This window comes from Miniopterus schreibersii (assembly GCF_964146895.1).
Source record: "Miniopterus schreibersii genome assembly, chromosome: 2".
NCBI classification, from domain to species: Eukaryota; Metazoa; Chordata; class Mammalia; order Chiroptera; family Miniopteridae; genus Miniopterus; species Miniopterus schreibersii.
The window spans coordinates 175,484,523-175,508,404 of record NC_138102.1 but is presented as its reverse complement, the minus strand read 5'-3'; the positions used below and the strand labels follow the sequence as shown (position 1 = coordinate 175,508,404).

Sequence of the window (23,882 nt, the reverse complement as noted above, 5' to 3'; positions counted from 1 at the left end):
GCAAACAGCATGCCTTTCATCATGGGGACGGTAGAGCTGGCCTGCTTCCCCACACCCAGTTCCAGCTCTGAAGGAGCAGATATGAGTGGTCCAGTCTGGGCCAGGTAGCCATTCTAGTCAGAGGGGCATTGCCAGGGAGCCGGGTCATGCAGTTAAAAATACGGTTCCTGGAAACTACTCTTAACAAAATAATAGTAGTTCCACTTTTTATTAATACCATTTTAAAAACATGCCTCCCCAGAGTTCATCACTAGGCAATACTTATTGTTGAATTTTACACTCGTGTAAATTGCATCATGTCATATTTCCCAACACGTTTGTATTCTCAAGGAAAATTGTTCTCAGCAAATCCCAGGTCCACTTTAAGCGAGCAAATGGATGCCCTGCGTAATAACATAGGGTATTGGTTAATACTGATTAATGAATTTCTAAGAAGCATTTCTGTTTTACAAATAATAGCTCATGGTCGTTTTAAAACATATGGTTTGTAATACGAACAAGGCCACAATACAAATAGTGCAAATTAAGAGCAAGCATCTTCCATTCCTCATCTAGCAGAACATGCTTGGGGCAGAAATATGGTCCGCATACTTACTGAAAGAAGCAGTGACAGAGTATAATTGAAAAATAAATGTTAACAAAGGCATTGACAGCATCTTACTCTGAAGTCAGTCACGTGGTTCTGTGTAATTATTTTAACTTTTAACATAAAAGTTAATGTTTCCACAGAAGACAAATATTTATAAGCCAGACTCTCCGTCATCACATACAAAGAACAAAGCAAAGACGAGGGAGAGTAAGATCCCAGCACGCAGAACGCTGGAGAGAGATCAGAGGTCTCGGGGGAGGCCCGCGCCTGTGTTTCTGCCCTGTTACTTACTTTGTGTCCTTAGTTAAGTTTCCTAACCTCTCTGGCCTTATTTTCCCCTGCCTCGAGGACTCAGCTAATGTGTATAAAGTACTTGGAGTTCCTGGAACATCGTAAGTTCCCAATACGGGGGAGCTGCAGTCTAATCTCATGATTGTCATTGGCATTATCATTCTCTTCCTCGTGGTTGGGGCGGGTTAGTCAGCGCCCTGAGGCTTTTCCGTCTCACCACTCACCCTCCCGTGGCCCTGCTCTGTGCTCTTCTGCTGTGCGTGGCTCTCCTTGCTCTTCTGGTGTGGGACCTACCCTCGGACACCACCCTTTCACTGCTGTCTCCCAAACTGATACCTGCAGGTCAGTGTTGAAAGGACATCCCAAACTTAACGTGTCCCAAACACAATTCCTTATTTCCCCCGGAATCTGGCCCGTATCGGTAGGGGTGGTGCACCCACAAGTGGGGACAGTGAACCCAGAAAGAGGGCACACAAGCAAGGATTCCCTAAATCTCTCAGCTTGCAGCTCCTGACCCCACCGCCCCCCGGGAGGGGCAGAGACTCCCTGCCATCGGCGTGTTTCCCGGGTACTGCTGGCTCCCCGAGGCAGCCGGCACCATTGCCTTGCTCTTGTGAGTCCACGCGGTATGACAGGGCGACTTCTGGGCTAGGAACAACTATTTCTGGGTTCTAATTCTGGTCACCTCTGAACTCTAGGACTTCAGCTAAGTCACAGCACTGTCCTGTGGCTTAGTTTCCTCACTCGTATTTTAAGGGTAAAGATACTATCACTAAGGTAACCATATAATTTTTACCCAAACCAGGACACTTTTGAGAATGAAAGCAAGCTGTTAATAATGAGTGACAGGTATAAACTGTTGCTATCCTGGGGACACCGGGAAGTATAGAGACCCTGCTGTCACCCGAGTCCCCTCCTGCATTCTTGACGTATGATTTTGTGAATTCCCACTACCACGATAAATATGATTTGTTACAAAGCATTGTGTACATAATTAGGAATATATGTTAATATTAAAATAATCTGATAACTAAAACAGTATATTAATGTTAAAATCTGTCATTACTACTAAAGTCATATGAAGTTAAATTGGCTTTGATGGTTATCCAGAGAACCCAGGCAATACATAAAACATTGTCTTCCTGAAAAATTATATTCCGAGTCTAAATAGATCATTCTGAATTGGTCTGTTTCTAGGTTTGGAAGCTAGCTATTCTCAAATTTGTTTGGCCTAAAACAGACTCCTTCAGTTTCCCAGGTATACTCTGTGATTCCATTATCTGTATTTTACCTCGAAGTCTATAATCAACTTGTTTTGCCAAGATTTGACCGATTACTTTATCACGTTCAGTTATATCTCGTCTTGATCCATGACTTTTGAGAGGAAAAGAGTACTGGTTCTCTCATACATAAGCCAGTTTGTCTCCTTACCACCTAAGTTGCTCCTTCGGAAAGATTTTCATTTCCGACTGTTCTTTTCTTAAGGTTTGGTGATCTAAGCCACTTTTCATATACATACATATAAATTTCAAAAATTATAAAGCAGCTATTAATATAGCATTTATTGTGAACCATTCATTGTTCTAGGCTCTTTGCAGATAGGAACTCACTGAGTCCTCACAACCACCCGGGGAGGTAGGTTATACTATTAGTTCCCGTCATAGATGGCCAGTTGGCATGGAGAGAAGTGACTTTTCCAGACCCAGACGGCGTGATGGAGTCTGGCTCCAGGCTGCACTCCTATGTTTACAAGAGTAAGTTGGACACTTTGTTTTGCCCTTAGCGAGGGTCATAGCTTTTAGGGTGGCAACTTCTGTAGGCTTAAAGCTGTCTCTCTGGTTTCATTGGATCTTTTCACAGAGTTTGCACAGAAATCACGCCTGCTGAAGTCAAGTAGGAATCCAGCCAAGGACATAAATATGTCCTGAGTGTCCTGAGAGGAGAACGAAGTGCTGTGGAAGTTCGAGAGTTTTTCTTTGTGGGGAGGGAAGTTTTATAGTGCGTAAAATTTTGTGGAATCCATAGAAAATGCCATTTCAGCACAAGGGAGTAGCCTCAAGTAAATGAAAAAACTCAGGGTATTCATTAAAAATAGGAAAAATCTCTGGAGCACAGGGCTTATGAAAGGAAGTGATAGAAAATAAGATTGAAAACCGCAGGCAAGATCATGAGGGATCTTTGGGACCAGAATAAAGAGTTTAGCTTATTCTGTAGAGCAGTGAGTTTCAACACTCTCCCACTCCCGACAAACCTGCGAGATCTGCTGCATCTCTCTCACGCAGTTGGGACAGTGTAAGGGCTTGGGCTCCGGTGGCCGCCACTCACTACCTGTGGCAGCTTAGGCAAGGTAACGCCTCAGGGACAGTGTTTTCTCATCTGTAAAAAGAGGCTAAGAATAGACCTACCTCGTGGGTTTTTATGAGGATGAATGAGTGAAGCATCTAAAGCGCTGTTATTGTTTTAATATCATCCTAGTAGCGGTGGATCACTGGGGCAGTGAGTCTCTTACGGTGTCAGAGAGAGGATCAGACCCTGTGGAATCCAGGATCAGGCATCCCTACCGTGCTTCCGATCCCCCGCTCCGTGGAGTCATTCTTCTAAAGGGTTGTGTAATGTGTGGTGGTAACAGGACCATGAGTGGAATCCCAGAATAACCACCCAGGAGCTGAGCCCGTCAGGTGGTGTAGCCTTGTTGGGCAGGTAACTTAATTCCTGGGGGTTGTCTTGCTCCTGCCTGTAAAAGGAGGACAGGGCTTTCTCTTGGCACAGTAGTTACATATACCTGGCACATAGTAGGTCCTAATTAAATGGTGTGGTTTTGTCTTTTATATGTTGATACTTAGGCAAACCCTAGTCCCAGATGGCATCTCAAAGGAAAGAGCTGGCCAACTAGGGCACTTTATCAGCTTGCCTGGCCCGAGTCACGTTTTTTCCACGCCTCCGGATTTCAATCCACAGGTTCCACCTGGAAGGCAGGGCTCTTTAGTCTTTCTGTGTGCCTGTTCTGCTGTCTCCTAACGGGTTTCTGTCTGTTAGCTTGGGTTGAAAGAAATGTGTGAGGAGAATCAGAAAGGAAAAGTGAGGGGAGGGTCTACAGTTCCAGTAATTTTTTTTTCTATTTGTAAAAATATCTATTTTAACTTGGGGAGTTTATTCATATGGTTACCTTAAGGTAGGAAATGGAAAACTAGGTGAATTTTTGAGATTCCTTTTTAGCCGCGTGATTGCATTTTTGTGATACGATAGTGTGATTACGCTATTATAGCTTAGGTCGTAGGGTCTTAAAATTGGGACGGCTTCCTGAATTCGTATTTATGATTAATTCTCGAGATAGGTGTGCTTGGGCCGCCGGCCAGCTCTGTGCAGAAGATGAAACGACTGCCTGCCTCATTAGCGGCACTGCGTCCTGGACCCCTGTGCAGCGAGTCACTGAGGAACAGGGCTCGTTTCAGTCCTGTCGGGTCTCATAAGAAGACAGGACCAGAGAAGCTGAGCCGTCTCTCTCTAATGTTCTGGTTAGGACATCGCCGAGCCCTGCTGAGGCTGCAGACACGGCTTAGAGGAACTTTCACACCATCTGCAAAGAAAGCTTGCAGCATAGCTCTGTGAAAGCACTGACTGAAAAGCCTAAAAACCATTCCTCACATTTATTTCAGAGTAAAATCTTGGTTGATTGTGACCCCAGAATATTCACCCCCAAAATACTGACCTGAATGATTCCATAATTAAAAATTTCTAGTTATTTTTAAAAATAAATGTTTAGCGCCATACCGCCCTTTAACTTTAAAGCCAAATATCCATGTTAGTTCTGAATAGCAGAGCTAATCTAAATTATTTTCATGCCCACTAGGAAAATGTATTAAAGCAAGAAATTTTTGCGTTCATTAAAAGGGATGTTTAAAGATGTCAGAGAATGATGAGACCATCATTCAGTATCAGGAGCAAAAAGACAAAAAGTTGAATTTATTGTTGTTATAAGGGAGTTATTCTGGGATCAGGCAAACTCTCTCCAGCAGAGCAAAGCACTGACCTTCTAGAGGGTTTGAGCAAAGGGTGGAGCTCGGGGGTCGGCAGATGCTCTAACGCTGGAGTAGGTTGGTGTCATCTGTAGAAGTTTGGTTACTTGGCTGTGACTACTGTTGTTCCGTTGGTCCTCAGAGATGTATTTATTGAACTGGATTTGTTCCTAACTGGCTACTTCAGAAGCAAAAACCATCATTGATTGATGGGCTGGCTTCTAAAACGTGTTCAGTAAGGCAAGTTGTCTGTTGATTGGATGAATATAAAACCAGTCCTGGTGGCTCTTGTGTCCATGGCTAAAGAACAGTCTTTTCCCAGGAGTGTGAGAACTTTTGCATTGTCGGTCTCAGCTTTTGTTGTTCATGTGGTCCAAGCTGCAGGAAGATGTCATTAAGGACCGCCCAGACCTTCACTTCTGTTGTTGATTCATCTTGAAAATGGGTTTCGCTTGGGAAAATCTGATCTTCAGTTTGTCATTCAACAGAATTTCATTTTTTGTTTTGTTTTTGAATCATTTATTGAAACATCTGCCAGGACAGTGGCCGTGTTGAAGCATTTGAAACACTGCACAATAAACATTAGATGACTATGAGACAAACAAGAAGAATTAAAAGTATTATAAGAAGGGACTTCACTGCCATAACCATAACCTAAGATTTTTCCAGCGTGACCAAGAAAACAAGTCCCAGTGATCCCCTTGGTAGTCTGGCTGCCTTGTGTTTTAACTTAAACATACATTGTTTTATTTTATCTGTAATGTCAATTCAGTTGTAACATGAAGTGTTAGCAGTGGCTTTGGTTGGCCAAAAGGAAGTCTGAAACCATTCTGTTATCTATAACTAGAACTATTATTTTGATGGTCTTGGGTGGAAGCTGTCTCCTCGGGTGGTCATCTCCTTGTTCTGGGAATCTTGGATGAACAGTCAGCTCCCATGGAGCGTCTGTTTCTGGACGTGCTCTGGAGAACCTCAGTCTGGGTTCTCTAATGCTCTTACTTCCCAGCTCTGCTAAGGTCCCTTCCATCTTTTTCCAGAGGATAGCGGAGGATCTTGCTAGTTCAGGCTCATTCAGGGATTATGTTTTTCATCTTGATAGATTCAACATCCAGCCCATGCCTGGTACAGTATATATTTATAAAATGGATATTTAGCTTTATATTATTCCAGTGAGTGTAAAGGTGATGTCTTATGGTGATCCTAATTTACACTTACCTGATGACTAATTTAATATTTAGTGTCTTTTTATGGGTTAATTGGCCATTCTTGTTTTCTTTTGTGAAGTTCAAAATTTAAGTCCATTTTTTAAAAATTCAGTTGACTTATTGAGTTGTAAGTGTTCTTTATACATTCTGGATACAAGTCCTTTGTCAGATATATGTAGTGGAAATATTTTCTCCCAGTCTGTGCATTGCCTTTCATGTTCTTAACCATATATTTTAAGAGCAGGAGTTTCAATTTTAATGAAGTTCAGGTTATCGATTTTTTTTATTATAGTTAGTGCTTTTTGTGCCCTAAGAAACCTTGGCTTATACCTAGGTTGTGAGGGGTGATTTTCTTTTAGATTCTCTTAGATTTAGCTTTTATTTGGATCTCTGATCTATTTTGAATTAATTTTTGTATGTGGCACAAGATACAGATTGAGGTTCATATTTTTCCATATGACTACCTATCATTCTGGCGCCATTTATTGGGAAAACTATCGTTTCCCCTATTGAATGATATTAGTATCTTTTTTCTACATTTTATTCTGTAGAATAAATCTACATAGATTATATATAATCTACATAGATTGTATGTCTATTCTTATGCTATTCTTCTTTTGAGCCTTAATATTTTTTAAATTTTAGTCTTAAGAAATCATTTACCATTCTTTTATTTTTTTTATTTTTATTTTTTAAATATATCTTTATTGATTTCAGAGAAAGGAAAGGAGAGGGAGAGAGAGAGAGAGAAACATCAATGATGAGAGAGTCATTGATCAAGCCCGAAATCCAGGTATGTGCCCTGACCGGGAATCGAACCCCGATCGCCTGGACCATAGGTCGATGCTCAACCGCTGAGCCAGGCCCGGCCGGGCTACCATTCTTTCAAACAGCAAAGTCTCTTCTTTATGTAGGTTTGAGTTTATTTATATGAGCATTTGTATTTTTACAGGTATAGATATGCTGAATAACCAAGTCTAACATAGATGTGTTTCTGTCCATGATTCCTGCCAAATCAACATCCTTTTATTCTCTACTCTTTTTAAAAATATATATATTTTTAATTGATGAGGAAGGGAGAGGGAGAGAGAAACATCAGTGATGGGAGTTGCCTCCTGCTCGCCCCCTGCCGGGGATCAAGCCCGCAACCCCGGCCGGGGCCCTGACAGGGACTCGAACCTCCATCTCCTGGGTCCCAGGTCGATGCTCAGCCGCTGAGCCACGCCGGCCGGGCCAGTCTCTACTCTTAACATAGAGTTCTGAGCGTGCTAAACATTTCGGCAGCAGCGGTTAGATATGTTTGTGAATCCTTATGTGATACTGTATCTCAAACCCTGTGGAAGGGCAAGTTAGGTCTGGGCTTCCACACTTGTCACTTCTCAGAGCTGCCTTTTTCTGAGTTATTAGTTCGATTAATTAAGCGCCTTCCTTTTGTGCATCCAACTCTGTCGTCCGCTCTTCTCCATATTCTGTGTCTAACCAAGGACCTTAGACCCTTCTATGTTAGAAAAGATCTATTTTCTAGGTTTCAACCCTCTCAGTTCTGTCTTACCTCCTGCCTTTTCCCTCCCATTTAAAGTGTGTTTTCTTTTCGGGAGTTGTTTACATTATGTCAAAGGAGCTGACAGCTGTACTTCTGAGTTTTCATTCTACAAGCCGTTGAAAGTTTCAGGCAGCTCCATTTTCTAGCAGTTTACAGCAGTGACACGCACGAGCTGCAAAGACTGATAGTGCCGTGAACACTGGCACGCTCATCAGCCGGCCTGAGAAGCACCCCTGCAGTGCCTGCACCTTTCAAAGCCGCCTGGGTGCCCCTTTCTCCTCCAAGAGCAAAGCGGGGCACACAGGTCGCTTTTTTATTGATCTTGAATTGTTTCGCTGATGAGCCTTTGCTTTTTCTTGTCATTTCACTGCATATATTTTTTATGTTTAAAAAACATAAAAGTTATGTTTTTTAGTTTTGCATGGATTTGAAAGTTATAAAAATGGAATCATAGTGAATATGTGTTCAAGTGACTTTCTTATTTTATTCAGTGTTATGTTTGAGATTCATTCTTTTCTCAAATTAAAAAAATTTTTTAATTGCAGTTTACATTCAGTATTATCCTGTATTAGTTTCAGGTTTACAGCAAAGTGGTTAGAAAATCATGTACTTTACAGATTTGTTTTTATGTATTAGTGCTGTTCACCTATTTTACTGCAATATAATATTCTGTTCTGTGAATATTCCATAATTTATTTCGCCATCCTTCTTTGAGTGGAACTTTTAGGTTGTTTGCAGTGTTTTGTTATTAAAAATCAAGGCTATGAGTATTGCTGTGTATGTCACTTTGAACACATTCTGAGAGTTTCTTTTAGACAGAAGGTCTTAACTATTTGTGTGCCGTCAATTCCTTGGGAAGTTTGTGAATATTATGGGCTCCTCCCAGAATAAGGTGCCTTCTTGTCCCACCTTCTCCCCATCTGCCACCTCGCAAATAGAGTTCGGACCAAAGAAAAGATGTTTTTGTCAGGAGTAGATTGACTTCCTGTTGTAATCCTAAATTCTTTTTAGCAAACATTTAAATATTAGATTTTAATGTGTAAAGTTTCCAGTCTGGAAACTGGATTAGAGAAGCATATTTTTTTATAGGGGAAATGAATTCAGCCTTTGTAAGTTAGGGGTTGGGAAGAACTGTACTAATGAGCTTTTCCTGGTGTTTATTTATATCACATTTCTCAGCATTCCTCTCCTAAAGAAGTCATCTTCCTTCACACAGTACACAGGGCTGTTTGTTACTGGCATTGGGGCACGCAGGGGATGCTAGCACATGGGCAGTTCATTCTAGCTCAGAGGAGGAGCTGGCGAGGGAACCACTATTGTCCAAAGCAAATATATATTCTTGTACTTTATATGCTTATTTAAATTCCAAGTAACACATCCAGAATGTGCATAAGTAGGTGGGGCTACAAAATTGCCCTTCTAGAAGGTATATTTACCTTTAAAAAGTTATACGTTTCATAAAAAACAAACAGATGACATGAAAACACAGTTTACCCTTAATTTGATTTTTGATGTATTTTCACAGTGAAAAGCATGCATTTCTGAAATAATCGTTTAGTTTTAAAATAAAACAGGTTGCATTAAGAAGTATCTGATACTTAATGCGATTTTAATAATTCATTCTACACAGTGTTCCAAGGAAACACTGCTGTCCTTGGTTAATCTGCAAAAAAAAAAAAAAAAAATTTAATTTAAGCCGCCTTGAACTTTGAATCATCACAATACCATCAAGAAGAAATTGCATGAGAAATGAAAACTAAATCTCCTTCCTAGAACAGGAATGTGAGAGGAGTTCAGGAGGAAACTCGAAGGTAATCCAGCAATCACTGCGTAGTTTACGACCACAGATGGCTTGTCTTTGTACTTTAGAGCTGGAACGAACTGTGAAGTCGTAAATTCATCCGTTTTAAAGAAGCCCAAACTGAGGCTCAGGATGGGGAAAAGTCATTCTCTCTATTCCTTAAGTAAAGGTCGTAAATTTTTAACATACTCAGTGAAGAGTGATGGTGGCACTGGTCTATTGAGTACTTACTCTACAGCAAACATTTGCCTAACCCTTTCTGTATGTTACCTCATTTCATTTCTGCACCCAGCCCAGGAGGTAGGAAACGGTAATCTCATTTTAGAGATGAGGGAACTGAGATTTAGAGGTTTCTTCACTTGTTGACAGTAACACAGTTATTTAGAGGTAGAGCGCTTTCAACAACAACCACTTACTTCAGGCTTATCACACAAGTTTTTTGTTAGAAACCAAGGAATCAAATAGAAAGAAGGCAGGGTTTCCCCCTCCCAGTGATTTACATGTGAATCCCTAACATGTAAGATGCAGGTGTTAAATCAGTAGCTTTCAAATGTCTTTGACCACAACCCTCAGTAAGAAATATGTTTACATTGAAAACAAAGCACACGTTTGTGTATTTTATTTATATGTAACTTCATAGCCAAACGTTTTATGAAATATCCTTGCTGTGTGCTGTATGTGCTAATACTTTCTATTCTATTCCATTCTATCCTGTTTTATTACATTTTTTTATAAAAGACCAGTTACACACTGGCCGGTGTGGCTCAGTTGGTTGGGCGTCATGCCAGGCACTGAAAGGTTCCTGGTTCAATTCCCGCTCGGGGCACGTGCCCGGGTTGCAGACTTGATCCCCAGGAAGGAGCATGCAGGAGGCAGCCGGTTGATGTTTCCCTCTCACATTGATGTTTCTCTCTCTCTCTTTCCCTTCCTCTCTCTCTAAAAGCCAATTAAAAACTAAAATAAAAATTGAAATTTTTTTTTTTTTTTTAAAAAGACCAGTTACATTAAATGATTTTATAACCCATCTATGGGTCACATTTTGAAAAAGATATTAAAAGGACACTTTTTGTGTGTGTGTATAAAACACTGGATACTGAAAGTCCTCCAGAGCTCCTTTAGCTATTTCTTCTTTTACCTATCTCCCTATCTTACTTGGGTGCTCATTTTGTTTTATCAGTTCAGGAGGTTACCTGTGGACTGTCAGTTACAGTGGTGACGGTGGAGCTGTCTCACCCGAGACTCATTTTCCCGGCTCAATTCTTACCTAATAAACAACTATCGTTTATATTCTGTGGCTGCGAATATCATTTAGCACAGAGCCAACTAGTGTATTCCCAGTTTATTTTATCTGTTTTTAATTTTTTTCTGGCGATAATCACCCTATTTTTTTACCACTTGCAGTTTTCTATGTGCCTAAGCTTAATTTTTCCCCAGGTGTCCATCATAGCTTTCACATACCTATAAGTCGTGTTTGCCCTTAGGTCTGATTCTAACCGTATTATATCAGATGCTTTGCCAGTCCGCCTCATTGCAGAGCACTCTGCCCCCTGGGCCTGGCCCCTGCTCTGCCCGCCGCACACTCCTGGGCTGCCCTCTGCTCTTAGGCTGGCTCTTCTGTTTCCTGGGTCCCGGTTCTCTCTCTTTCTTGGTTCCCTCCCTCGTTTTGCATCCACACATGTTAGAGAAAGTTCCACAGAAAGAGAACATGGAGAAAACTTTCTGAGCGCATGCATGTCTTAAAATGCTTTTAGTGTAGCTTCCCCAGTTGGCTGATAAGTTGGGCATAGAATTATAGATTGGAAACACTTTTCTCTCAGGATTTGGAGGGCATTGCTCCCCTGGGTGATAGTAACTCCCTCAGGTTCTGTGGACCACTGGTCTCTGTCACAGCGGCAGAGTCCTGTCCCTGTAGTGCCACAGCAGCGCACTCAGCTCCCTGGGCCGATGCCTCCAGACGAACACTGGGGACAGTGATAGCACCTGTTTCACAGGAATCCTCTGAGGACTAAGTAGGCTAAAGAGACAGTAAGGAAGCAAGTGGATAGACTTGTGTCCCAGTAAGGTTTTATTTATAAAAACAGACAGCAGGTTGAATTTGGCCCGTGGGCTCTAGTTGGCCAACCCCTGCTGTAGACGAATCTCCCAGTCAGTGTAGACGTCATACAAGGAATTCGTGAATATGCATCACTATGTGTGATATATAAGATATGAGCTTCTTTATAGAGCATATTTACATGTTACTAATACACAACATGCCATATTATAATACCTGTGTGTGTGTGTTTAGATTTTTGCCGATCTTGTAGAAATCTAGCCTCATACTCTTGAAACGGTTTCCCCCTGCACACGTGGCCCACTCAGCAGATTTCTTTATTGAATCCCCGAGTGCTCCAGTCGTACAGAGTTTTCTCCGTAACCTGTCCCGTGTTTCAATGGCCCAGATCGTGCTTTGCTTTTGAGGTTCTGCCTCTTGGCGCCGTCAGCCTTTCGCCTTAACTCTGCCCTCGGCGGCCGTGTTGGTGCAAACCCTTCCCTGCAGAGCAGAGCCTTCTGGCCGCGGCGTCTCCCACCCTCCTGCCCGGACGGACAGCCCTTGTTTGGAGAGGAGTGTCTGTGACCCGTCTCCAGCTCCGTCCCGTGCATTCAGCCAGGTGCTGAGTGTCTCCTTCGTGAGCCGGTCGCTGTGGCAGGCGCTGTGGCAGGTCCCCGTCGCTCTCCGTGCCGCCTCTCGCCCTCTCCCTCCTCCTGCGGGGCGCATTCAGGCCCTGTGGCTTTGCTTTCTTCGCGTGGGGACACGGAGGCTCAGAGGAGCAGGAAGCCTGCCCCGAGGCACGTAGCTGACAGGTGGCAGGACTGGAAGCCAGAACTCCAAGTCCAGGATTCTTTCTGACAGTCCGTGCTCCCTCGCGCGAAGGAGATGGCCCTGATGAAATCTTACCATTCCAGAACAGCCTTTGCCAGTAAAACACTGAGGATGAATCAGCCTCATGTGGGAAAAAAATAGGACTTGAAGTACAACCTCTTTGTCTGACAGATGTCCAAGGCCTCTGGAGTTCACTCCTCTGGACCGGGTGTGTGTCCCTCTGTGTGGACGAGACACTTCCCTTCCTATAAAGGTGTCAGAGCTAAACTACGGCACTTGGAGGTTTCGAGCCCAAGGCAGCTGCCTCCCCTTCATGGTCTGTGTGTCCATGAAAGGTAGTAGACCCTGGGCGGAGACTCGACCTCGAGTGGGCTTCCTCCTGCACCAAGTGTGCCCAGTGTCTGAGAGGCCACAGATGGGAATAGCAGCGACCCTGTTAAAATCTGCTAACAGCAGACACTGTGGATAGTTTGTGTTCCAGGCACTAAATTATTGAGTCTATTTAATCCCTACACCATTTTCATGAGGTAGGTACTATTATTATCTCTAACATCCATTCCGAGAAATAGAGTCAGAGAAGTGACTTGTCTACAGTCAGCTAGTGAGTGATAGAAAAGTGCCCTTAATCACTACGCTGCACTCACCAGCTTGTCCAAAACCATGGGCATTAACCTCTCTAATCCCAAGTCCTCCCCCTGCCTTTTCTTTAAATACATCTTGACTGATTTCAGAGAGAGGAAGGGAGAGGGAGAGAGAGAGAGAAACATCAATGATGAGAGAGTCATTGATCGGCTGCCTCCTGCACGCCCCCCACTGGGGATCGAGCCCGCAACCCGGGCATGTGCCCTGAGCGTGAATCGACCTGCGATCTCCTGGTCAGTGCTCAACCGCTGAGCCACACAGGCCGGGCAAACCCAAGTCTCTTTTAACCCTTCAGGAGTTTGAAAATTACATAATCCTCCTAATCTAAATGCATAAAAAAATCCCCATTTATCTGATCCCCAAACTCAAAGCATCACAAAGGTCTCGGTTTACAGTTGTGATACAAATAAATAATACAATAATTAATAAATAGTAGTACAAGAATAAGCTGTTTATTTGCATAAGCTCACAACTGTAAGCCTTCTTTGCTCACCCCTGTATTCCTGATACCCTAGAAAATACACACACTGTCTTAGTATTTGAATAGCCCTTTAAAATATTTAACTGTCTGTATCCGTGTCTATATAGACAGGTGGTTCCTCAGCGCGCTTACCTTCTGTGCACTCTTCTCACCGTTGCACTGAAATTTTCCTCGGCGAGCCACCAGTGGCCTTCTAATTAGTAAATAAACGGTCCGTTCTCCGTCTTTATTTCAGTTGCTGTATCTGCATATTGAATGTTAAATGATTCCCAGTTTTAATTTTTTACCCTCCTTCGTGTACCTCTCCCTTCGCCACAGGGTCAGCCTATGGAAGGAGCCGAAACATTGCAGCGGTTTGGCGGGCGCAGCTTACTGTTCGCTGTAAGGGTGGCTGTGGCTATTGGGGGGCTAGGAGAAAATGAGAAGATCCATGTGAAATGGCGAGGAACAGCTTTCTTGCAAAGATGCATGACATTTTTTGCCGGGAAAAGAACACCTTCCCGTCATTAAATGTTTCTCCTCTCCCGGCCTGATCCCTAGACGCGCCGGTCACTTTCAGAGAGCGGATGTGTAGCCGTCCGTCCGCGTCCAGGCGACAGCGTGATCCCTGCAGTGATCCCTGTGCTCTCTTGCAGGTGTTCACCTTGCTGTGGATCGCCGACTGGATGGTCCGGCACTTCTGGAGGAAAGGCAAGGACCCGGACAGCTTCTCCATCCCCTACCTAACGGCACTGGGCGACCTGCTCGGGACAGCGTTGTTGGCCTTAAGCTTTCATTTCCTCTGGCTTATCGGAGATCGAGATGGAGATGTTGGCGACTAATAAGTCCTACAGACTGCTCTCAAGTTACCAAGAAGGAAAACACAAGATAAACCACCACGGGCTTGACTTCTGTCAGGGTTCTCTGCGGTTGGTCCCGATCCAATTAAATGGCCTTAACATTTTTTAAAGGAATTTGTGTTGAAACCAGAATGAACAGTATTTATGCTAATTTCACATAGACATAGATACAAGCTCAAACTCTGAAATTAACTAAATAGAAAAGAATATAGGATGTTTACAATGAATAACTTTAAAACCACAGACATAGCAGAAATGTACTTAATTATTGTTTAACTTATAATGCCAGTTTAGAGAGTTCTAGTTTAGCCTTTCTTGTTGCACAGATGTGTCACACCTACTGCATCGAACACCATAAAATGAAAGGGGCCCAAGCAAGCTTGTAATAGTTTCCACTGCACCCGCCTCTCTGCTAGCTGAGGATAAATTTGCCAGTTATTGGCTCCTGACCTGACCTAAATATGTTCTCCTGAGCATAAGATAGATTCACGTTGACGTGCTGCTATGAATTTCCTTGTGCCAATGCTAATTTCATTTCATCTCTCAGAGCCCTTGGCAGGCTGCCCTTGAAACACTATCATGACCTTGAGAGATCTTTAATGAAAGCAGTGGGTCATTTTTGGTCATCGATTTGTGGAAAGAATGTTGATCTTTCTCAGAAGACTTAATAGTCAAGAACCGGAGATAACCCGAGCTGCGTTTGTAGAGACAAGACGTGTGAGAAAGTGTGTGTGTGTGATAGAGATGAAGAAACTTTCGATGGAGAGCTGAATCTTGGCTTGTTGGTAGCAAAGATCATAGTGCCGTTAGAATATTAGCATTATATAGTTATTCTTAAACACATTTTATTGATATACTTTGGTCATTTGGTCCAAAAATTTTGTTACTGCCCAGAACTTAGTATTTCTTACCTACATTATAATAGTTTCTTCTTATTAAAAACAACTGCACCACTTAATGTAACATAAGATTTAGAATGGGCAAGTCATTCATTCGTTCTTCTGAAGTCGATGGAGACGTTTGGGTTCCCCATTCTAAGAGGGAAGTTGGCGGGTTACCTCGGCGGTTGCTCGTGCCTGAACATTTATGTCATCTGTTCACATGGGCTCATTTCCACAGGCTCTATCAGGTACCCTGCTGTGTCAGGTAGCTTCTAAACGCTGCTCTAGGTTCTAGACGCTTGGCCAGCACACACCTTAGTTACCCAATAGGTAAGCATTTTTATATCACATATAGTTCATTTTTAAGACCATCAAATACTTAATGATTTAATTGACAAGGGAAGAAAAATGCACATCAGCTTCCATCGTCATGGTTTAAGTTGTGAGTTAGTGTTAAATATTGTATAAATAGTAGGTCATTTATACAAATACTGGGGAAGTGTTCCTATTAAGCTCTTTAAAATAAGGGGACTGTGGTTTAGAGTTATATATTTTTGCTTATTTTATAACTTTAATTATTCCATTCTTCTGCCTTGTAATGAAGCTTCTGAGGCAGAGAACTGAACGAATTATAGAATTTCTCCTTTGGAGAGTTATAATGTCACATAGTGAGCATTCTTATGAAAGAAAGAATGATTAAGTTAAATTGATGACTATTTATCTGCAAAGATTTTTTAATTTAAAAATCCATAAATAATTTATTTGAGTTTATTGTAAAGTATTTGTAAATTACTTGTTTGCTTTTGGGCCATATGATTCATAAGCATTTATATTTCCCAATGATTTCTATTTTGATTTTTTTTAACATAAAATAGTGCACAGCAAACCACATTGTAAAAAATTGATTTGAGAGAGAGGTGGAGAGAAACATCAATGTGCGAGAGAAACATCGGTTGCCTCCTGCACGTGCTCCAACTGCAGGTCAAACCCACAACCTGGGGATGTGCCCTGACTGAGAAATGAGCCCGTCACCTATGGGTGCATGGGATGGCGCTCCAACCAACTGAGCCACACCGTCCAGGGCCAGCAAACCACGTTTTTAAAGCATTTATCAACTTTAGTGCATTATATAACCTAAAGCACATTCAAATACACTGTATTATTTAGTATTCCCCACAGAACCTGTGAAATAGGTCAGGTAGATCTTTCTCCATATTATAGCAAAAGAAACTGAAACTCAGAAAATTACATTTTACAGGTTGCACTGCTGCAAAGTGACCAAATTGTGACTAAAGACTAGGTGTTTGATCTCCTAAGCCAGTGCTCCTTCTGTGACCCCCCCAAATACACCAGGAGTACCTAACTAGTTACCCGAGAGGAGAGCAACTGGAGAAACAGGATTATCTGAAGTAGAATAGAGTGTTGCTGCTGCTTTTAGATTTCAGACAGGGAAACCACTGATATATCTGGATGGTAAATATAGCCAACTGTGAATGATTCATGTTCTAAGACCCAGGAAAACACAGATAAATGAAAACATCAGAATAAAGAACATGCCTTATTTCATAGAACATTTCATTGCCACCACCCTTCCCAGATCCAGCTGTTCTCCAAGGATGCTCATAAATAACTAGGATGACTGGTTTGAGTTATGTCTCCTTTCCCCATCTTGGTGACAGCAACAAAATGTCTAAAAGGCATGTAATAAGAAAAAAATAAAGACACGGAAAAATCAGTCATCGATTAACTGAATTCATTTATAAGAGGGATGTAGATTCCTCTAAAAAATTTTACTGTTCTTTTGAAAGCCTTTCCATAAGTGTGCAACTGATAACATGACTTCTTTACCCACAAAACCCATTTATTATCAGTCTTAAAATAATGTGAATTCACAGTATTTATTTTTATCCAATATAAAAACTCCTGCTTTCCAAGCTTCCTGCTTTCACTAATCTACCAGGCACTTTATTTGCACACAGATAATTTTTAAAAAACCTAATTTTCAATCTTGGCCACCAATCATTTTTTCTTTAAAAAATCGTTTCTTAGAACATGAACTTAGTAGGGTAATGTATCTTTTGGAAGACATAAAAAATTCCACATCATAGACTACCAGTGATGTAGCCAAATGAAGTACATTTTAAAAAGTCAGTATTGGGCTTCCTTGCCGTATGATACATCTGTGGTCTTATAGTCTATCCATTTACAATGGGCATCTCCCATTCTTGAATTGTTGTAAACTCAAATAGGAATAAAATTGAAGAAATATTTACCCAGCCTTGTTGTATGTGTTTTTTGATGAATCAGATGGACTTCGAGCCTGTGTAGGACTCACCTCGAAGAGACTGGGTGACCTGTGTATGCATGCTGTGTTTATGAGTCTAATACATTGGCTTTGACCGTACCTAGACATACAGTCCACCGCTTGACCTCTTTGTCACTGTTTTTAGCAGTCTCCTCACTTCCAGCTTGGATTCCTGGGCCCAGCAACGCACACACCCTCAGCTTCCACCTTCATGCTCTGCACAGCTCAGGCTCGGGACAGCTCGCCACCGAGCTCTGCCCGCCATTGGGCCGCTGAATACGGCTAGTGACAAACACGTGGCTGCTCACACAGACTTTTTATCATCTCACACATCAAGTTAACCCGCAACTGTCCAGCAGCCGGCTGTTTCCCTAATCACTTCTCTCTCTGGGGGATCAGGCTTTTGTCCCCACCACTCAGCTGAAAGTGTTCCTGTCGAGGTCACCAGCAGTCTCCATGTTGCCAAATCTAGGGATCAACTCTCAACAAGAATTCTCATCTTACTCGGTCTCTAAAAGTATTCGACAGTCTGCTTTCTCCATTTAGCTTCCAAAAATGTCCACCTTTTGCTTTATTTTCTGCACCCCTGGAAGCCCCTTCCCAGCCCCGCTGCTGGGTCCTCCTCAATCTCTAAGTGTTGGAATGGCCCACAGCTCGGTTTTATTACCTCTTCTCTACTCGCCCTCGGTGACCTAACCCACCTCGTTGTTTCAGATATTCCCAAATTTATTTCTCTAGTCCAGGCGTCTCACCTGAGTTCCAGATTTATGTTTCCAAATGCCTGCTGGACACCTCCGCTTGCGTGACTGCTGGGTACCGCAAACATTTGAGCAACGTTTCAACCATTGGGCCTAATGGACACACAAACTCCTATCTCCAACTGCTGCAGAATACGCGTGAAGGGCTAATCTCCTTAATATGTAAAGAACGAATATAAATCAGGAAGAAAAGGGCCAACAACCAAGTAATAAAACAGCCAAAGACAGATGGTTCATTAAAAAGAAAAAAGATGCTCAGTATTATTCAAAGGGAAAGAAATGCTAATTAAAATCACACTGAGATACCATTTCTCACTATCAAATTGGCAAAAATTCAAAATTGGATAAAACATTCTTTCGGCAAGGCTGTAGGGAATCAGACACAGTTGCTGGTGGTGAATGGCAAGTTTACCATGATAAAAGCTCTGTCGAGGGGAGCCTGCCCACATCTCCCAGAATTAGGAGTTTATCATTTGATCCTGCAGTCCCACTGTTACCACATTAGATCCAGGCAAGGGAAGCCTCTGCCCCAGGCCCTTTGCCACAGGCAGCGGTTGGAATATAGCCACGACCCAAATCCAGTTCACTGCCTGTTTCTGTAAATAAAGTTCTATCAAATGCAGCTATGACCATTTGGTTCCATCTGTCTTTGGCTGCTTTGGCTCAACGATGGCAGAACTGAGTAGCTGCGAAAGAGCCCAGATAGCCTGCAACGCCTGAAGTGTTCACTGTCTGACTCACTGCACACAAAACAGTTCACGCACCCCTGCTTGAGAGTGAATTCTTCACATTTTATTTCTGAGTCTTCCTTGGGTACCTGGCACTAGCCAGGATCAGCAGTGCCATCAAGGCAGGGTGTCCCAACCTGAAACATCCTGCATGGTCTCCATCTGCAAAAAGCAGCTACCTGGACTCTTGGCTAATGACAGCCCAGGGTGATCAGACATGGCTTGGGGAGCACAGAATGAAGAAGGTGATCAGATATCAAGGGTATTCAAGTTCAAGGGTGGGGGTTCTGGCTTAGAAGGGGTCTTGCTGTGAGTGCGCTTTACGAGGAAGGCACAGATGGACCTAGAAGTTTCAGGGGCCTGACTAGCGTTGGAATCCTGGTCACCGTGCTGTGAACACTGAAGGAAAGCACATCTAGCAATGCAGGAACCACAGCCTAGAAGTTGAAGAGGTGACATGGTCCGAGATGTGTTAGTCTACATTTACACTATAAAATTCCAAATGGTAAAGTTAACATCAGAATTTTCCTACGTGCTTTTTGGGTAAGATGAGCATTTTTGGCTCCCAAAACAAAACACAGTAACAACCTTTGGGAAAGTAATTGGAAGCCAGTTACTCACCGGGGTTGAGATGGGTGATGTAACATGAGTAACGATAGAAATAGTATTAACTAAATGGTGGTAGGGAACCCCAGAGGCGAGAAAATCTATAGACTGTTTCAATACAGATAGGTTCTGAAGAGCCAGGGCATTGCAAGTAATCACAGTTTTGCTACCTGTAGCCTATCGGTGGGGAAAATTAGCAGGGAATGGCACAGTTGATAGTCACACAAAAAGACCGTGCCTGGACACTGAAGAATCTTTGCATTTATTGGACAATTGACAAATACGTAAGTTCCTCTTTTCTACTCATTTTATTAAATCTTCATTGGATATTAAAGGAAGACATTACCCAGAAGGCTGATGCTCTTGAAGCTATTTGGGGGACACAAGAAAGAGAGCCCCATACAGCTTGCCAACTCAGTCACCAATTCCAACTCCTCCGGGCAGAAAACTAACTGATTTATGTCAGGTCTGACATCCAATCAGCTGAGGCCAAGTAAGGGCAGGGGACATATGGTAATTGGATCGCCTCTTCCTCTAACAAAAGGAAGTAGGCAGAGGGAATGATTGTCACCTCTGGGGTGACACCAAGCCAGTCTGCACATCAGAGGGAAGGTGGCCTGAAAGGCCATTTTATCAGCTGCTAAGAATAGCTCAGAAAACAACCTTTGCTTCAGACTTTATGCAATACCATAACCAGGCACTTCCAGAAGTAAAAGTTGCAAAGTTATATAACTTAAAGCGATAAGAGCCGGAAAGAACCCCACCCCTGCCAGCACACAATGTGCATAAGAAATACTTGGATGATTTTTTCAGTGGTAACTTTCCAGCTGCCTCTAGATTGTTTAGGAAGCAAGATACCCTTAGGTTGAGTTTGGCTGAATCTCTCTTCCCCTCATATCAAAATGAGAGTTTCTATCAGTAAAACAGTGACTGGAAACAGCTCCAGACCACCTCCTGGGAATGAAAAGCAAACGGATTCAATCTAACAGTTACCTTGTATTCCCGGAGCAACTCTGGGCCTGGGGCTGGGCAGATAATAAAGTCCCACGTGGGTAAAACCAAAGCCTTTAATGGTGATTTCCGGAAGTTTTTCTCTCCCGAGGGGGTAGTCAGGTAGCTTCGGGACCTAGGTCTCCTTGGTCTTGGGGACAGGCACGTGTATGCTGTTTGTATCTGACCCACAAACCTGCACTTGATGCTACGATTTGCATTGGATGCTGTACCATCAGCACCAGGAGCACCAGGAGGATAGTTTAAATACGTAGGTCCTCTTGAAAGGACATCATTTGAATAAGGGACTTCGTTGCTGTAGCTATGAATAAATAGGCATGAGGCATTCATTGCAAAGTGTTTTCAAAAAAAATCATTCTTGTGTTTTGATTCTCTGGTGCCTTAACGGTTTCTATTAATGGCATTTCAGAAATTGACTTTAACAACACATGAGATGCCTCTTTACGGAGAGAATAGCTCATGGCAGATGCTAATCGGACTTGGCATGATCTGGTGATTTCACGTCGCTTAATTTTAAAGAGACAGGTTTGATGGGCCCCAGTGAAAGCTGACCTAGACCATGAGTGAGGTTCACCTGTGAAACCACTTCTCCCCTCAGCACTGAGGAGAGTTCACAGGACGAAACGAGGTACTTGCAGTTAACAGTAAATAACCTGTGAGCAGGTCTGAGAAAATTCACAGCAGTTACTAATATGAGTAAAAACTGTAAACCAACTAGATGTCCAACAATAGAGAGACGGTTTTAAAAATTAGGATACATAATTTGCAATATATATATTATATAAAATACATATCATCATGTATAGTCATATTTCCCCAAAACATTTAATGACATGGGGGAAATTCTCACAGTAAAGTGAAAAAACAAACAAATCAGGATAGATGCAGTTTGCTCTTATTGTGGACTGCCTTCCACCCCCCCCCCCCCCCCCCCCCAGGGATTAGAGAGAAACAAAGAGGCCACTTGGGTTTATCAATTTTCCTGGTAAATTAATGCAAGGAAACTAATACAACCCAGGTCAGGAGGAGTACATGCTTTAGGAAGGAAAAGAACCCTCACTAAGGTCAGGTCTGTAATTTCAGATCTTATTTTAGAAAAACAGCATCAGGACTCAACTCTATCCATACCCCCAGGGCCTCCCTTCAACCCCAGGAGCCCGAGGGGCAGTGAGACTGTGCTCGCTGCTGCCCCTGATGGACTCAATGGGAACTGCAACACCGCAGGCAGCCTCCGGGCTGGGAAATGTGCAAGACAAGAGCAGGACTTGGCTGTTTCCACAGGGGTGAGTGGCGCTGTGCTCAAGGGGAAAGGAGCAGGCTGGGGAGACCACGGGGAAAGAGAGAAGTGGGCAGAATTCAGGTACAAGTGAGGTCCATGTGGCACAGCCCTGAAGGCCTGGCTGGCATTTCTCACCGCCCCACATGAAAGCCACCCGAGGGCCTGAAAGATCACTGATGCCGAGACCCTGCTAATAGAGTCAGCTGTGGGGCCAGCGACCTCCTGGCCCTAATGTGAGGGATGCAGCTAATCAGCCCCCGCCCCCCCAGTTCAGTATGACTTTGTAGCAACCACTGAACCATTCATTAAAGGACTTCTGATCTCCTTTGGAAGGAGTGTGCATCTGGTTCAGAGAAAGGGTCGTTGGAGATGCTGGCCTCCTGCCCTGCCTTGGGTGAGCCATGGCCGGCCCCTCACCATGGACCGCTGAACACTGGGGGCATCAGATAAAGGCCCCGACTTTCCTCTTTCCTAAGGGTAGCTCAGATATGCTCTGAAGACAGAGCAGGGGCTACCACAGGACTCAGTGACTTTGAGATGGAGGAAAGATAAGAAATATATGTGTTGTATAACTATGCATTTTCAGAAGATTGGAAGGAAACACACCAAATTATAACAATGTTTATCTAATAGTAAAATTTTAGATGATTTTTTCTTTTTAATCCTCACTAGAGGATATTTTTTCCATTGCTTTTCAGAGAGAGTGGGAGAGAGAGAGAAACATCAATGTGAGAGACACATCAATTGGTTGCCTCCTGCATGCTCCCCGACCAGGGCTGGGGATGGAGCCTTGCAACCAAGGCACGTGCCCTTGGCCGGAATCGAACCCAGGACCCCTCAGTCCATGGGCCAGAGCTCTAACAACTGAACAAAACGGGCTAGGGCAGATGCTTTTCTTTTCTCTTTATGCTTCTCTATATTTCTCAAATTTTCTGCAGTGAATATGTATTATTATTGTATTTTTAAAGTTATATATCCTACCAAAAAAGCAACCCTAGCCTTCCAAAAGGATGTATTCCAAATAGGGTTTTCCAATGAAATTTGCTGCTGAAGCATTCAAATGGCTCTAGTGGTTAGGACAGAGGGTGTCTCTTCGTTGCCCAGGCTACCGTCTGTCACTGTCTTTAGTGCCAACATAAAGTTGATTGACATCGTCACAGTACAGTGATTTAAAAATTTCCTGCATCTTTTTAAAGCTCAGCAAGTGATACCTTCTGCATGAAAAGTCCAGGAGCACACGGGACAAGAGCTCTTCATTGCATTTCCTAGGCTTCAAAAACCTCTATCAGATATATATTGGGCAAAATACATTCTAACTTGTTCTATTGAGTATTACACACCACGGTATCTACTTAAGCCCTGGTGTGCAAGAATATATATTAAATACAACTTCAGTTACTCATGTGACGTTCTACTGCTGATCAAATAATTGGAGTGTGACGTCCTTTGGATTCGACCATATCAACCACATCCGTTCAAATGCACCATCAGAAGTAAGATGGTGCCCTCAAGTCTATTAAGTGTAGATGCCCGCCAAAGTCAAGGGTTAAATTTAGGAATATTTTGGGCCCATTTAGTGTGGTAAGTGGAGATGACTTGCTTAGCTGGGGAAGATCTTGACTCCCAAAACTGCTAGCTCAAATGACAAATGTCCTTCTTCATGGGGAACTGAAGGATGCAGGCCTGTTCTCTTTTCTCTAGTGTATATCTTTCAGTCACCCTTGCGATGGGGAAAAACCCATAGGGGTGATTTTGAGGTTTAATTCAAAGATATTATGAAGCATTTCACATGAGGAAGAAATTTAGATGTCTTTGTTATTTATCCAGAGGCTGAACAGTTTCAGGGCAAAGGCAAATGTGGTTAGTGGCCCGGAGGAGTCACCATCCTGCAGGAATTGGAAACTGTTCTGTGCGGGTTAATGGATACAATTAACACCAAAGTGAGACGCCATATGTAAGTAATTGAGGCTGTTTAACCCCATTATTGACGATACAGTCTCTGGACTGTGGATTAGGCAATCTCACAATTCATTAGAGGCTGTAA

General features: G+C 42.9%; 1 protein-coding gene across 4 annotated transcripts in view; it reads left to right on the top strand.

Moving 5' to 3' along the window:
- SLC41A2 (solute carrier family 41 member 2) overlaps nucleotides 1–17,423 on the top strand; it is a 73,641-nt gene extending 56,218 nt beyond the window's left edge. For all 4 annotated transcript variants that reach the window (XM_081129544.1, XM_081129546.1, XM_081129543.1 and 1 more), the window contains exon 11: nucleotides 14,067–17,423. In XM_081129544.1, the coding sequence (XP_080985670.1) occupies nucleotides 14,067–14,252 (186 nt within the window). In that variant the 3' untranslated portion in view covers nucleotides 14,253–17,423. The remainder of the gene's footprint in view (nucleotides 1–14,066) is intronic.
- Nucleotides 17,424–23,882: the final 6,459 nt, after the last annotated feature.